Consider the following 16,936-nt stretch of genomic DNA (forward strand, 5'->3'; position numbering starts at 1 on the left):
TGGAACAGCTCCACCATCCCAAGATGACTGAGGCCTCACTTACAATTTGCATACAACCTCATGAGAGACCCCGAACCTGAATCATCCAGCTAAGCTGCTCCTGGATTCCAGATTCACAGAGTCAGTAGGTGATAAATGTTTGTTCCTTAAGCTGCTAACTTTTGGATATAACATGCCACACAGCAATAGGTAACAAACACAGGGACAAAATCTGTTATACGCTGGCATAAGGCTACTTAGAGTCTCTATTTATATGCCCCCCCCACACCCACACACACACATCCACTTATCGTGAATATCCAGAAGATGAGCTGCACAAATGTTAATGTGCTTGTTTTATGAGGTGCCACCCCAGACCTGCCAGGGATGATACAAATTACATGGTATATGCACCATATCACCTAGGTGGAATCTGAAAATTTTCAACTCTTGACACACCCCTGGCCCCAAAGGTTTCAGGTAAGGTACTGTGAACCTGTATTCACTTTTTTTAAAACCCCTTTTTTTTATTAACCCCACCTTGGCATATTAGAAACATGATTTCTTATAAGAATTTCTTTACCTCTTAGAATCTCCACCACATAACTCAATACTTAGTTACAAATTCTTTTCTTGGGTCTGTTGTTTTATAAGTTAACGTTTGTCTTTCCACCTAAAAGCTAAACTTCTTACAGGGAAGAGTCCTCCCTCTATTTTATCATCCCCGCCAGAAATCCTGGATGCTAATGGGCACACAACAAGCTCTGAATGAATTCTTGTAGAATTGAGTTCACAAAGCCATACTGACAATTCCAGACACATGGTATTAGTCCAGACCCCACCCCCCCATACTCTCACACTCAAAAACTATTTATCTTTAATAACTGTCCCAGAACATGATGTAAAAACAGTGTCTGAAAGAAAAAAAAAGCTGGCTCTCTGTGGAATTCTGGAAAATTTGCACATCCTCCAAGTGCCCTTGTAAACAGCTGCAGATGCATGAAATAATCGTTATCAAGGGAAAAGATCTATTAGCCTCCTGATGATTGGCCCATCTGAAACCTTTCAACGAAAGAGCAATTTTACCTTTCTGCTCTCCTCCCTTGCACCCGCCCTCAGGCAGTAAAGAAGGGTCACTAATCAGTTTTTAATTTTCCTTCCTAAGGAGATACTCAGAACGGAGCTGTAAGAACTCAGGGCAAAGCTTTACAAAACAAAGACCAAGGAAGAACTATAGACCTTTTAGATAAATAAGCATTTTTTAAGCCAAAATAATTAAAATGCAATGTAGTAAGTGTCGCTCTGAAAAGAAATTCCATGTAAGCAAACTCTTTTCTAAACTGGAAAAAAAAAAAAAAGATTCCTTGAGACAAAAGGGTCTCTCCTTCTTATAATCTACCTGAAAAGAGAGCCACAAATCCACATGCCAAGACTGCAGAAGGAAATCAGGCCAGACTGTACGCCTATAAAGATTTAAAGAGAAGGAGAGAGGGAAGAGGGAGGGCTTGGGAACATGGGAGGAGATGGGATTGGCAGTAAACCTAAGTGATTTTCAATCAGTTCTGACCTCTTCCTTTATAATCAGCTCCCAGCCCTTCCTTCCTTGCATGCGGCAAAGGAATGAGGGGCGGGTAAGCACCGAGAAAATGACCAGATGGGAAACCAAGAGACAGGGTTCTAGGACCCTATGCTGGGCTCTGGCAAATCGCCCCTCATTGGTCCTCTGTTCCCTCGCCTGTAGAATCAGAGGACTGGGTGGAACAATTCCGAACGTCCATGCCAGCCCTCTCTATTCTAAGTGAAATCCGGTCTGCTATAATTCACGCCATCTCTTACACATTCTCCCCCTGGTGTCTGCTGTGTTTTCTGGCAGCATCTTGGGGCTGCATGAAGTGAGGCCACGTGACCACACACAGGTTAGGTGCAGAGAATCAGACGGCTGAACTGTTGGGCAAAAGAATGAGTGGCTGGCAGGAAAAAACAATGACAGGTAGAAACGGGTTTGTGTGAAAAATTTGTCCTGCTATGGCATTACCTAGATTCTAGACACTCGAGGTGTTCTTCACCAAGGAACTGCCTATCGCCAGCTTATCTGTTGGGATTTTTCAACTGTTTGAATACTACCAACTTTCAAAGTGTGCAATCCAGACACAACTGTAAAGCGTACCCGATGCCAGTTTCAATACCACTAAGATTTGCTACAATTGTCCTTAGTCATGGGGGATGTTAGTCTAATTCCATAAAGCCATAGTTGCTTCCTAGGCTTGAACCTGCACTCCTGCTAGGAATCCTAGAAGTTCAGGGTCAAAAGGACGTCACAAGGGTGAGGAGAGGGTATGTGTGTTCAGAAGTAGTCTTGAAACCATCTACATCATTTTCCTAGAAGGAAAACCTTGCACAGAACACTGCTCAGGGCAAATCTCTAGCAATCTCCTGGTATGTTTCAAGGTAACAGATAAAATCCACACACCTATTTAAATATTAGCTCATCTAACATGCTACACCTTCTCCTATCAAAACTAACAAAATTGGGGCACCTGGGTGGTTCAGTCAGTTAAGCTGCTGACTCTTGATTTCAGCTCATGATCCCATGGTTCGTGAGTTTGAGCCTCACATCAGACTCTTCATTGACAGCGTAGAGCCTACTCGGGATTCTCTCTCTGCCTCTCCCCGGCACCACTCACGTGTGCACTCACTCTTTTTCTCCCTCAAAATAAATAAACTTGAAAAACTAATATAATTATTCATAAAACATGCAAATACCCTTTTTCTAGTCCCCTATCAAGTGGTTTACAGAAAGAGTATACAAGAATCAAAGGCAAATCCTTTATACACAATGTAAATAGCAATAGTCAAAGGATGCACAGAACAGTTTTTGGAAATCTAAATATTCAACCAAGGTTTCAAGTTATAAAAGCAGTAGCTGCAACTTCACTAAAACAATCCTTCTATCAGCCCTTCAAATATGACAAATATTTACTGAGCACCACCATGTGCCTGACACCCTTCCAGATTCTTGAGGATTTTATAGTGGATAAAACAGACAACATTTTACAGCCCACAGGAAGTTTACAGGATATTTTTTCAGAAGTATTACATATCAAATTTCTTTTGAAGGGAGTTCTCTGTGTCTCTTGGACTTAGATGCTGCTTCCTTCCCCAGATTAGGAAAGTTCTCAGCTATAATTTGTTCAAATAAACCTTCTGTCCCTTTCTCTCACTCTTCTGGAACTCCTATGATACGGGTATTATTTTGTTTCATGGAAGCACTTAGCTCTCTAATTCTCCCTTCATGGTCTAATTTCCTGTCCCTCTTTTTTTCAGCTTCATCATTTTCCATAATTTTATCTTCTATCTCACCTATTCTCTCCTCTGCTTCTTCCATCCTCGCAGCCACTGTAGCTAGTTTATTTTGCATCTCATTTAGAGCATTTCTTATTTCATCATGACTATGTCTTAGGTCTTTGATCTCTGCAGCAATAGATTCTCTGCTGTCTTTTATGCTTTTCTCAAGCCCACTATTAGTCTTGTGATTGTTATTCTAAATTCTTGTTTGGATATATTGTTTATATCTGTTTTGAGCAATTATCTGGCTGTCATTTCTTCCTGGATTTTCTTTTGAGGAGAATTCTTCCATTTCATCATTTTGGCTAGGTTTCTGTCTTTCACGTGTTTTAATAGCTTGTTACATGTCCTGCACCTTCAAGTACTACTATATTAAAAATGGGTCATAGACTGTCCAGGGTCTGGAACTTCAGGAAGCGTTTTTGGAGTGTGTTGTGCGCTCTCTGTTGTTGCGTTTCCACTGCTCTATCCCACTGGTCAGTCCTCAGATTTGCTTTAACCTGGAGTGTTTCTTTGATAAATGACAAACACCTACCTTACCAAGGAACTAATAAAAGATGCATAAAAATAGGCATGTAAATCAATGGAACAGAATTGACAGTCCAGAAATTAATCTCCACGTTTATTGTCAATTGATTTTTTGGTAATAGTACCAAGACAATTCAATAAGAAAAAATAATCTTTCCAAAAACAAGCTAGGACAACTGGACACCCACAGATCTATCTATACCTATGAATCATGGACCTAAATGTAAGAACAAGGCTATAAAACCCTTAGCAGAAAACATAGGAGTAAATCTTCATGACCTTGTGTTAGGTGACAATTTCTCAGATATGACTCCAAAAGCACAGGGAACAAAAGAAAAGATAAACTGGGCTCCATCAAAATTAAAAGTTCTTGTACATGAAAGGACACTGTGAAGGAAGCAAAACAAAAACCCACAGAATGAGAGAAAACATTTCTAAATTAAATATCTGATAAGAGACTTGTATAAAGGACATATACATCCTTTAAAAAAAAAAAACTTTTATACTCAATGTTAAAAAGACAACCCAATTTCAAAATTTGGCAAAGAATAAACATCTCTCCAAAGAAGATATACAAATGGTCAATAAGCACATTAAAAGATGCCCAACTTTGGGGCGCCTGGGTGGCTCAGTCGGTTAGGTGGCCGACTTTGGCTCAGGTCACGATCTCCCACTCCGTGAGTTCGAGCCCCGCGTCGGGCTCTGTGCTGACAGCTCAGAGCCTGGAGCCTGTTTCAGATTCTGTGTCTCCCTCTCTCTCTGACCCTCCCCTGTTCATGCTCTGTCTCTCTCTGTCTCAAAAATAAATAAACGTTAAAAAAAAATTTAAAAAAAAAAAAAAAAAAGATGCCCAACTTCATTATTCATCAGGAAAATACAAATCAAAACCACAATGAGATAACACTTTACACACAATAGGATAGTTACAGTCAAAAATACATATTATAACAAGTGTTGGTGAGAATGTGGAGAAATTGGGAACCTTACACGTTGGTAGGAATGTAAAATGACACAACCATTATGGAAAACAGTTTGGCAGTTCCTCACAAATGTTACACCCATCAATTCCTAGGTATACATCTGAGAGAAATTAAAACCTATGTCCACATAAAAACTTGAACATGAATCTTCTCAGCAACATTATTATACTAGCCAAAGTCCATCAACTATTGGATGGATAAATAAAGCATATCCATACAGTAGAATATTATTCAGCAATAAAATGACATGAAATACTGATACATTAGGAATGAACCTTGAAAGCATTATGCAAAGTGAAGGAGCCAGTCACAAAAGACAACATACTACATGAACCCATTTCTATGAAATGTCCAGAGTATGAAAATCTACATAGACAGAAAGACTAGTGGTTGCCTAGCTAGGGGGGTGTGGGTGGGAAGGTTAGAAAGACATATGGAGTGGACTGCTACTAGGTATGAGGTTTCTTTCTGGAGTGATGAAATGTTCTAAAATTGCAGTAATGGTTGCACAACTCTGTGGATATATGAATTGCACACTTTAAATAGATGAATTGTATAGTGTGTGGTTTATATCTTAAAACTGTTTTTAAAAACTTAAATTAAGAAATTAAGCAGTCAAGCAGGTGCACTATTTGTACCCAGGGAACCTGGGCAGTAAAGAGTAGAAAGATGTCTTCGCTTCCTCAGGTTCATTCATTTATGTCAATCTAGAGGTATCTTTTCTTATTCAGATTAACTCATGGATACCTACTACTCCTTAGGAACTGGGCTTGACTGGAGATATCCCATAAAAAAGACTTAGTCCTCTCCCTCAAGGCTTTCCATCTCTAATACAACAGCTACCACTCATCAGGCACAGAACTAAGGGTTTCACATGCAGTATCTCAGAATAAGGTGGAAGGCCTACCCTAATTTTCAGATGAGGAAGCAGACTCAGAGAGGGTAAATGACTGGCCAAGTTCATAGCTTGAACAAATGGGAGGGAGACCCGAAGCCACATCTACCTAGACAAAGCCCGTGCTCTCTTCACCTTACTATATTCCTCCCAGGGTGAGGTGGACAGGACAGCAGAGGAACTGCTGCAACAAAATGCAGGCTTGATCAGGATCAGAAGAGGGCCTCTCCTGTGCTACACCAAGGAGAAGTCTTCAGAAAAGGTCATAGCTCATTGAGGGCTGGGACTTCAATCAAACAAGAGGAAGCTGGGTGGGGCTTTACAGGCTGAGAAAAAGACACAGGCAAGGGAGAATGTGGAGCATTCAGACTTGGAAGCATCTCAGTCTGGCTACAATACAAAACAGGTATAAGGAAAAGGTGGGAGAAAGAACAGAGGGAGGTGAGTCCGATCACCAAAGGGCAGGAATGCCGCCCTGCAGCCACCATGAAGGAATTTAAACCTGAGCTGTAGGGGTCGAGACGAGAAAGACCACCCTATAGGTAATCACAAGAAGTTAATGCTAGAGACAAGGGCAGTGGTGAGAAGGCTACTGCAACTGTCCAGCTGACACCTGAGACAGGTCTAAACCACAGCAGGAGTAATGTGAGGAGGAGAAACAAATCTGGAAGATGTTCAGGAGTTGGGAATTCCAACGCCTGGACGGATGTGGAAATTTAAGGAGAGCATGTGTGCCAGAATCCTGACCCAAGGGATCGAGTGAACACTGTCATGGCCAACAACACCCACAACTCCCTCCTTCCTTCCTGACTGGGCCTCTCCCCCACGAGGTCACTTGCCTCAGGGAAACTGATTCCACCCCCACCCGGCCCCATGGAGGATACGGCACCCCAAAGGTGATCCCATTGCCATTATGGCTCAAGAACGACCACAAGACTCCTTCTGCTAAAAGGCACAAGGGGAAGTCTGCTGAGGGACTTCTGGAGGAAGTGTCTTCTCTCCTAAAAAATAGGCCATCTCTACTCCTATCTCACATACTGCCATGTACGATTATCATCTCCACAAACGTCTGCTACCACCTGCTGATGACACCCTCCCAAGATGTCAGAGCACAGAAGGGATGGAGAGAAGCTGGGGCCTTGATGTCATCAACCCACCCTCAACTCCTATCCTTGTCCCCAGAGTCCCTGATAGGTGAGCAAACAAATTTCCTCACATTAAAGCTGTTTGCAGTCGGATCTCTATAACTATAAACCAAAGCATCTTAACTGGTAAAGACCAAGTGTGGTCTCATTCATCAAACTAGGCAGCACAGAAGGAGCAGGACTAGAGGGAGCAGAGGGGTAGTGATGATGGGCTTAAGCATCTTGTGTGATACCCAGTGGGCAATCAGAAGTAAAATTCAGGTGAGAGGAAGGAAGTCTGGCCTAGGGGTACAGATGTAGAGTTTCAGCCTTCCAGTGGTAGCTGAGGCAATGTGAGGCGAAAGAGATCTGACAGATCACTTGTATATATGAATATCAACCACCCTATTCCCCAATTTCTAACACCCACCCACCCCCTCAGAGAGACAGCATCACTTTGGGCAGGAACAAGGGGTTAGATATCACAAACTGGAATTCACAAAGAAATTTATTAGCAAATAATAGATAGTGCATAATAATAACTATCATTTATTGAGCACCTTTTAATCCTATGTGCCTAAACTTTTTTCTCAAATTCTACAGTCATCCAGCAGCTATCATGCCCCCCAACTTACAGATGAGGAAGCAGAGCCTAGTTCCAGGGAAGAGTCACGTGGCCAGTCACAAGCAGAGCAGGGTTTGAACACGGGATGGGGGTGGTGAGACGGGAGAGGCTGAAGGTGGTCACACAGCATCCAGGTTAGAAGCCTGATTCATGTGTGACACATGAGGGCCATGACTACATTGGGATCATTAAGTATGGTAGAGAAAAACCAGTTTTGACAAGTGATAGTTAAGGTGACAGAGGCTCCAAGACTGCCTCTCAAACTCAGCTCTGAATGAAGACCAAGGTGGGACCCAAAACTCAAACAGTCTTTGTTAGGCTAGCCCAGGAATCTGACCCTCTCTCGGGCCACTGTTTGTCTGGAAAGCTGTATTCTAGGACACCATCCCCACAATGCCAGGAACCCCTGGCATCATAAACTGTGCTTTCTCATGTTCTTACGCATGTCATTTCTAAATAGTCTGTTGCTACATTTGGTTCTGTCTTCAGTCTTGGTCGGCTAATTCCTCCCCCACTATCTGACCTTTTGGTTATTGTCCATGGGGGCTAGCACTCAGCACCTCTTGGTTTTCCTTGCCTGCCACCATCTCCCTTGTCCTAACTTCCTCTTGGCATCTCAGTACCCTTAAAAACAAACTTCTCACACATTTGGAAGCCACTGCTAGGCCCTTTCATGTCTTCAGGATTATTATTAGGAAAGCCTCTGGGGGAGCCATCTCAGCCTTTGGGGAATCTCCTAAGCAAAATGTTTAGTTAGAGTAATGGATTAACAGTAGGCAGCACTAAGGAACAGTGGCTGTTCCACTTAAACAAACAAACAAGAACTACATACATGGCTCAGAGGATGCAAGAATGCAATCCACATTTTTTAGAATGGTACAGACTCACCAAAATGTAGTTAACAGGCTTTTCAAGTCATACACTAAACAGGCTGGTTCCTGACCTTAACGCACCTAGGCTATACCTAAACAAGTGATGCCTGGTCAATCTTAATACATGAAACTTAGAAACACATCTTGTGATGCAGAAGAAAATGGCAGTTACTCATTACAACCCAAAGCAGGCTGATGAGGAGCACTGAGGCTGAAATATTGCAGACAGCTCAGACAAAGCAGTCAATCCCAGAGAAGCTGGAGAGGCATGGTAAATCTGACCTCTGACTTGTCGTGTTTATATCTGGTCTGCAGAAAAATACACTGTGCATAGGAATTGAAAACTTACTTGTCATAAAAACCCAGTATTCAAGGCACCTGGGTAGGCTCAGTCATTTGGGTGTCTGACTCTTGATTTTGACTCAGGTCATAATCTCACGGTTCATGACATTGAGCCCCGCATCGAGCTCTGCCCATGGAGCCTGCTTGGGATTCTCTCTCTCTCCCTCTGCCCCTCCCCTGCTTGTGCTCTCTCTCTCTCTCTCAAATAAATGAAACATTTTAAAAACACAATATGTAACTTTTGACACTGTCTGTGCAAGTAAGCCTTACAGCAGTGTCAGATGAGGTTTACACAACTTCAAGAGTAAAATGGGTGGCATGGCAAGATTAAAAATTACACAATGGCCCCTGATTGTATAAACCCACACCGTGAAACCAACGGACTATGTCCTCACGTGGTGTACAGAATAGGAAACAAGAAAAAGTAACTAATGTGTGAGAATCTATCTTCCACTCTTGAAACATGCCCCTCTTCCAAAAGACTCAAGTTCTAAGTGGAAAGTTTCTTTATTTTAGAAATAAAGAAAAAGAGACAGAAAGACAGAATACTAACCTCTATGATACAAAAAAGGTATGATTCGGGTTTTCTGAAAAAGCCGCTCATCAGCTGTTCGGTGTGCTGCATACATTCAGTCCACAGCACCATCTCATTTTCCACCCATTATCAATATAAAAATTAGAGTATCTTGGCAACAGACTTTTCACAGTGAGGTTTACTTTATTCTGAGACCTTTTCTAGTAGAAATAAAATGGCAAAGGAACCTCATTATCCATAAGATTTTCAATGTGTCCTGTTCCAGCTGTAACATCACTCCTTTTAACTCTCTATTCAAACGACAGTTAATAAGCATCTATTGCATGAGGTGTGTAGCTCTAGCTGCTAGGGGACCACAGGTAGGGGCTCACAGGCTACCGGAGGAGACAGATGTATCCAGAAATAATGCTTGCAATGCGCTAAGTGCTATTACAGGGCGTATGTGAGGCCAGGACTAGCACTTAAGTTTGCCTGGTCAGCCTGGGTTGAAGGCTTCCTGGCAAGTAGGACACTTGATTCAAGTCTTAAAGGATGAATCCAGAGGAGTGTGTACCTAGGGAAAGGTAAAAGGGTACACCACTCAGCAGGAATCCAGTGCCTAAAAAGGCACAAGAGTCTGGTACATTTGGGAAAGGGAACATTTCCATGTACCCACAGACCAAGTCATTTGGGTAGGCATTCAGAACTGCTAAAGGTCTAGATAAGGTAGGGTGCTAATGCAAACAATGCAGTTTGGAATTTATGTCTTTTGCCCCTCAGGAGACATTTGGTAACAGCTGGGGATATTTTTGATTGTCGCAAATGGGCAAGAGGTGCTACGGGCATCTCGTGGGTAGAGGCTAGGAACACAGTTATCCCACAATGGACAGGAAAACCTCCCACAACAAAAAACTGTCTAGCCCTACACTGAGATACAACTTGACACAAACCATCAGAGAAGAGTTTCCCATTTTCTTTGTAAGTGTCTTAATAAAAATAACAAACTACTGTCCGTCTGGCTGATCAAAAGAAGAGTCTGGACCTCTGTCTCTACTATTTAGATTTAACTTTATCACCACCTACTATGGTCAGAATGTTTGTGTGACCCTAAAATCCATTATGTTGGAAACCTAACCCCCAAGGCATTAGGAGTTGGGGCCTTCAAGATTACTGCTCTTACAGAAGAGGACCAAAAAAGCTCCACAGCCCCTTCTGCCATGTGAGGGTACACAAGAAGTTTTTCACCCAGAAAAAGGCCCTCACCTGACCATGCTGGACTATGAGAAATAAATTTCTTTTGTTTATAAGCCACCCAGTCTACAGTATGGGTTATAGCAGCCCAAATGGATGAAGACACCACCCATGCTCAAGAGCAACAACAGCTCTGTATTATTATCATCATCATTATCATTATTATTGTTAGTAGACTATGTCCAACTTGGGGCTTGAACTCATGACCCCAAGATCAAGAGTCACATGTTCCTACAACTGAGCCACCCAGGCGCCCCCTAACAGCTCTGCATTAGTTGAAGTTTAGTTCAAAGTCAGTTCAAGTTTAGCATTACAGAATTCAAGAAAAATTATATTAACAGGACTAAAAAAAAGTGTGGTCCACCAAAAAACAAGGAAATAGAAGCACTTGGAGAAGGACAGCCATTAGCTGCAAGAGCACTTACAGTTTGGGGATCTTGATAAGGCTGTATTGTAGAAATGCAATTTGCTAAGAGAGCAGAACTTATGTACTCTCAACAGTAACAAAAAGGTAATTTATGTGAAGTAATGGATGTGTTCATTACCTCAGTGGTGGGATGGTGGGAATCCTTTCACAACTTATATTCTACAAAATCATGTTGTACACTTTAATTTCAATTGTCAATTATACCTTAGTAAAGCTGAAAACAGTTTGAATAATTTTAAAAACAAAAAAGAATTTTTGAAGGAGGATTAATATAGGAGTCCATCTTAAACAGACACAATATGGACATTCTATTTGAATTTCAGAAATGAAGATGCAGTGTCAGTGAGGGCTACATCTAACCCAGTCACATCTAATTTACCAACCAATCAAGACCCACAGCCAATCTCACATTAACAGTAATGTTGGTGTACGATGACTTGCTTCATCTTACGTTTATCAGGTCCCTGACTCTGTATCTTATGAGGCTGATGTTAAAAGATACAGGTATTCATTCACCTATATACTTAATATGATTTATGAAGCACTACTGCTTTTCACTGTCTTCTTAATCTTCTTAGGCGTTTTCCTCACCAGTCCAAATGGAGTAAAAATTATAATTCTCGGTAACCGAGATGCATATAATTTAAGTCTCCACTTTCTGTTTTTCTAGTTTATTAGGAAGTTTCTGATTGAAGCATCAAAACTGACTCACAATATTCCCTTAGAAACCTCAGGATGATTAAGAAGTAACTTCATTTAAAAGTTAATGGGTAAACTGTACCCTTCAAATGTGTGAAATGTATATCTCAATAATGCCTTTTAAAAAGTTAATGGAATTTCCATCTTGCTGTCATATTGGTTTCATTAATTTAGTCAAAAACAACAAGGGGAAAATGAGCACCTCAGTGTTTATTACATTACTGCTCAGAGCACGACAGCCTCCCTGAAACAAAAATATTAATCCAGTTCATATTTGTAGCAGCAACTTTGAGGACTAAATTTCTAATAAAACCTTGTGATTTGTTTTTCCCTGAAAATCTTTTGCTAATCAAATGTCAACTTACACCAGTAGTTTGAGCCACAAATTTTGCTCTCTCAGACAACAAAAAGAAAGATCCTTACTTCCCCCAGCACAGAGAGCGACAAAGGACGTAACAAAAGTTTCCCTGAGCAAACATTGCTCAAAAAAACCAAAAGACCAACCACAGCAGAAATGCTTACTTAAATAAACAACAGAGATAGCAGCATAGAACAAATAGCTAAAAGCTATTGTGTGGGGGTCAACATACCACCAATAGCTTTCAGTTTATATAAACCTTATTTATAAGATTCTTATAAATCTTAGATAGGGCTCAAACTGCATGCCAAAGACTTCCAGCTTGTCAAGGTGAGGTTGCCTCTAAAAAAAAAAAAAAAGAAGCAAATTTCTCCATAATGTTATTATGAATATGAATACAAATATGTTTTTTTAATAGAAAATTATTTTCCATTTAGTTGCTATTCATCTTGACATAGACGTGTAACCATCGTCTCAAGGCTGAAGTGCCTTTCCATGGGAACAAACACATCAATTTTTTTTCTTGTTGATGAAAGACTTTGATCTAAGTTGCAGAAAATCACTTCATAACTAACTTTGTAATGTGGCGCTTAAACAAATCCAGAAAGTGTTTTTCAAAATGGCACACAGAAAATATGTTTTACCACGCTTCTCTATTTCTTCTACTTAAATTTACTATAATTAATCTTTTTTTAAACTCACAATACATTATTATAACAGCAATACAAGCAAATTCTTAAGTGACTATTTAATAATCAGTAAAATACCTTCCATGAAGGAATGAAATAGGTAATTTTAATGCAAAATTAATGGTCTTTATTTCATTTGAGATAGAACATGAAAAAGGGTCATCTCAAAATGTTAGAAAATACTTTTTAAAAACAAAAAGATTTTTCTATTTTAATTTCAGGAGGGAAATGGGCTAATTGATGTCATATGCTTAATTTTGACTTTAATGATAATAAAAGTTTTCAAATGTACTTTTCCAAGGGGAAACACCATTACAGTTATTGGCTATTTCATTTACATTTTAGTTTACTATTTCACTCATAACTAAAGGATTAAAAAGAAAACGCGATGTACAGAATAATAATATACACATATCCATTCAACGTTTGAATACCATCTACACATGAGATGCTGTTCGTACATTATTCCATTTATAAATACACATATGTGTTTAATTTAGTACATACCACAAGTAGATAGGTGCTTAACACATGCATTTCATGGTAGCCTGGTAGTTACAGATAATGTGGTTAACTTCAGCAGACAACATCTGTGTTACACATATGGCCATCAAAATAATTGTGGCATGCTTTTGTGACACTGAAAGAGGCCAAGCCTGTTGCAAAATGATTACTTCCAACAAAAGCCTGCTTAAATTATTGTTTAGTTAAATGGCACATATCCAAAATAACAGCATTATAAAGTTGCTATTGCCTTTGAATCACTCACCAATTTTCAACATATTTGTAAAACAAGATAAGCACCATCAGGTTATAAAAAGCAATTATGGATCAGGATTTTTTATTCATGTTTCTTTGACAAAATTATTCCATTTGATCCCGAGTCTTGGCTGCTCTCTTGACAGAATAATGTACATGCTCCACAGCTGACAGGGATATGGCTTTCATGATTAAATAGGAAGCTCACACTCCAGATGACTTTATAGACTTTGCACTTCAGAAAGATTTCTTTGTTGGTTTAGTATCAGATCATCCGTTATCTTTTTCTAATGGTTTCTTTCCCCAAGCCAAAAAGAATCTATGTATTATCAAAAATTTATGGGTTTTTTTTTATTTTTGCCTATTTGCACAGTACACCAAAGAATGTTACATCATCTTGAAAAGTTCTTTTCCTGATTTCATGGGGGTGGAGGGGTGGAACATAAAGAAAAGGTGAAAATATAAAATATGAAACACCCTTTTCCAAGAGTCTTTTCCTGGCTTTTAAAGGAAACACCAAACGAGAATCTGATTGACTTTTGCTTTTTATAATTACTGGAAAACAACTGCTCAAAACAATTTCCTAAAGGAAGGGTTAACTTTATCTTGTGACTTTAATTGATCATTTTTGCCCCCGCCCCCATCTCCAGCAGAAGAACGACACCTGTGAAATTAGAATTCTGTACACCAAGAATGGTAACATCAAAGCTGAAGCTTTTAGCCAGGAACAGTTACTCTGGCGTGCATAAAGCTATGTAAAAACTCATTCACACAAGGAAATGACCAGGGCCTACGCCATTAGGATTAACTTCTGACATACAAGACTAGAAGAGGATACTGGCAGCTTGAACTTCTTTCTCAGACCTCCAGCATTACCAGGATGGAGAGTGGAGGACAATAGTGGGGGGGGGGGGGGGGGCGGTAGCCCCTCACCAGACTCAGCTGCTAAGGTTACTTAAAAAGCTCCCGTGATTTAAATACGGAGAAAGAGAAACAAAACCTTCCGAATTCCGATCACCTTTTGGTAACTACGTGGTTGCAAGAGCAAAACAAGCGCGCAGGCGCGTGGGTCAGGTTGTCAACCATAAACATAAGAACTCTTCAAAATTAAGGAAGTGGATCTCTGCAATCTCCCACAGCCTTTTTGTTTGGGTTCTCTAGGTTAATAGTAGTGATTCCATTTTAATGACCTACAGACAGGCGCAAAGTTATTTACCGAGTCGCTTTGAGAGATGTTTACTTAAATATGGGGATAAAACCAGTTCGCTTGTGGAACTGGAAATTATCTTCCGTCCAAACGTAGCATTAGTCATCTACAAACCCAGGGAACACAATCACAGCCACCCAGTAAATGTGTTTCTGCGAGTCAACTAGATTACTTCCCCAATGACACTAACAGAAAAAAGCCTCAACAAAGCCACGGGAAATCGTGCCTTCAACACTGTATTCAGCCTGTATATTCAGGTTTGCGCGTCTTTGGAGCCGCGGGGGCCTTAGATGCTTTTGGAGGAAACCGGTCCCGGGAAGAGTTTGGGTCTCAGTTGCAGGACTGTGGGTTGCAGCTGAGAGTCGATGAGCGAACACCCTTTGAGACGTGAAACTTACTTCCCTTTATGAAGGGACTCGAAGTGAATCCACCCCTACACGTCCACACTCCACCTGAGCGCAGGGCAGCTGCGGCTCCTTCCCACCGCGCAGAGAGCAGTCGCCGGCCGAGACCCGTGACAGCCCTCAGACAAAGCCTAGGACCCCCGCGCCCGCCCGGCTGCCGATCCCCGGAACACGCCCCCGGCCCGCGCCTACCTTGATGCCCTGCTGCTGGGTGGTGAGGGTTAACTTGGATTCATTCAGAAGCAAAACTTCGCAGTAAAATTCTTCTGGAACAGCGCAGAAGCAGCCCATGTTGGCTGTGGCCGTCTCCAGCCAGGAGAGAAAGCTGCGACCCAGGCGCCGAGCCGCCCCCTCCCCTCAGGCGCGAAGCATTAATTTATTGTCCGCGCCGGGGCCAGGGCGAGGGGACCGGTTCCCGGCGAGGTCCAGGGCCGCGCGGACAAGCCGCCCGGCGCCGGCTGGAGGGAAGGAGGGCGGAGAAGCCCGGGAGTCAGCGCCCGGGAGCCGCCGGGGAAGCGCCGGCGGAACTGAGCACAGAGGGCGGCGGCGCGTCCCCGCGCATCCTGCGGCTCGGGCTCCTCCGAAGGCGGGGGCGCCGCGGCCCCTCCCGCAGTCCTGGGGACGACAAAAGTCGTCTGGCAATGGGGGCAAGAAGCAAGAAAAGGGAGGAATGCGAGCTCGAGGCCCTCCCCAGACGAGGAAACCCTTGGGAGCTGTGCAGCCCCCTCCGCCTGTCCCCGGCCGGAGTGCTACCGAGACACCCGGCCTCCTTCCCCTGCGGAGTCCCCAGAGGGCTCCCACTTCAGCTCCGACCCCACCCCGCAGCCCCCAGTCCGGTCCGCCGAGTGGGGAACACTCGGCTGTTCCTTTGTGTCAGGGGTACCCGCGACGTCCCAGTCCCACGGCAGGGCCAGTGGCGAGGATCGTCACTCAGTCTACCTCGGCCACCCGGAACCCCGAGAAGTATCGAAAAGGGCAGCGGGCTCCTTACCAAGACCGGCGAGTGCAAGTCAGCTCGTGGCGGGACGCGGCTCCCGTCTGGGGACCGTGGAACTCATCACGGGGGGTTGTGTGTGGCTAAGTTCAAGCTGGCCCTCCGAGAACGCCTTTGCTGCGGCGGCGGAGCGCTGCTCCTCCGGGATTTTCAGAGAACTGGGGAGTCAGAGGGCTTGCGGGCGCGCCGGCGGGCGGAGAAGCGGGCGCCCAGGCTGGGAACGCGCTGGCGGGCGGGTGGGGGTGTGCCCTGGGCGCGCAGGCCGCGGCGGCTCCCGGGAAAGTTCTCTTGGCTGCGCGAGGGGTGGCGCCCCGGGCGGGAGCAGCCCAGGTGCAGCTGGGCCGGGCCCGAGTGTCTGCAGAGAGCCCTGGAACGAAGCTGGGGCCCAGAGGCCGGGAAGGGGCGCCCCTTCCGGGCGGGGTCTCGGCTGAGAGCGGAAGGCGGAGCGGAGATGGTCCAACGGCGAGGTGCGGGCAGGTCCGCACCGGAACCCGCGCGCACTACCCCGGCCGCTCGGCTGTTCGGAGCCCTGGTTCTGATTGCTGTAGCCGTTTCCCGGGGAGACGGAAGGTTGGCTCTAGGAAGGCCGGGCGCAGTTCTGCTCGGACCCTGGCGTTCGGCGCTCCCAGTCCCACGCCCTCCGCACGGCGGGTCGTGTCCAGGAGTGGCGGGCACAATAGCTCTGAGGCTGCAGTGACCCCTGGTGGGTCCTCGAGTCCGTGCACAAGCAGCCGAGGCTGAGCGCAGGATGAGGCCGGGCCCCGCTGGACTTCGGAGCAGGTGCAGTCGGTGCTCTCCAGCTGGGAACCAGCAGCGAGTTAATGCGAGCCGAGAGGACGTGGGCCGGGGTTGACGGTAGGCCTCCCAGAAAACTTCCCTACTTTATATTGTGTGTTACAGCAAGAGCTCTGGCATCAAACATAGTTTTGAGTTCCCTCCTCTAC

At 43.7% G+C, this 16,936-nt stretch overlaps 1 protein-coding gene across 4 annotated transcripts in view; it reads right to left on the reverse strand.

The window, feature by feature from the left end:
- EPB41L4A (erythrocyte membrane protein band 4.1 like 4A) overlaps positions 1-16,711 on the reverse strand; it is a 262,232-nt gene extending 245,521 nt beyond the window's left edge. The window contains exons 1-2 of one of the 4 annotated variants that reach the window (XM_043595359.1): positions 15,990-16,711; positions 15,191-15,613 (exon numbers count right to left, since the gene is read on the reverse strand). In XM_043595359.1, the coding sequence (XP_043451294.1) occupies positions 15,191-15,289 (99 nt within the window). In that variant the 5' untranslated portion in view covers positions 15,290-15,613; positions 15,990-16,711. The remainder of the gene's footprint in view (positions 1-15,190; positions 15,614-15,989) is intronic. The other 3 variants (XM_043595348.1, XM_043595339.1, XM_043595367.1) reach the window with 3 other exon arrangements.
- Positions 16,712-16,936: the final 225 nt, after the last annotated feature.

This window comes from Prionailurus bengalensis, chromosome A1 (genome assembly GCF_016509475.1).
Source record: "Prionailurus bengalensis isolate Pbe53 chromosome A1, Fcat_Pben_1.1_paternal_pri, whole genome shotgun sequence".
NCBI classification, from domain to species: Eukaryota; Metazoa; Chordata; class Mammalia; order Carnivora; family Felidae; genus Prionailurus; species Prionailurus bengalensis.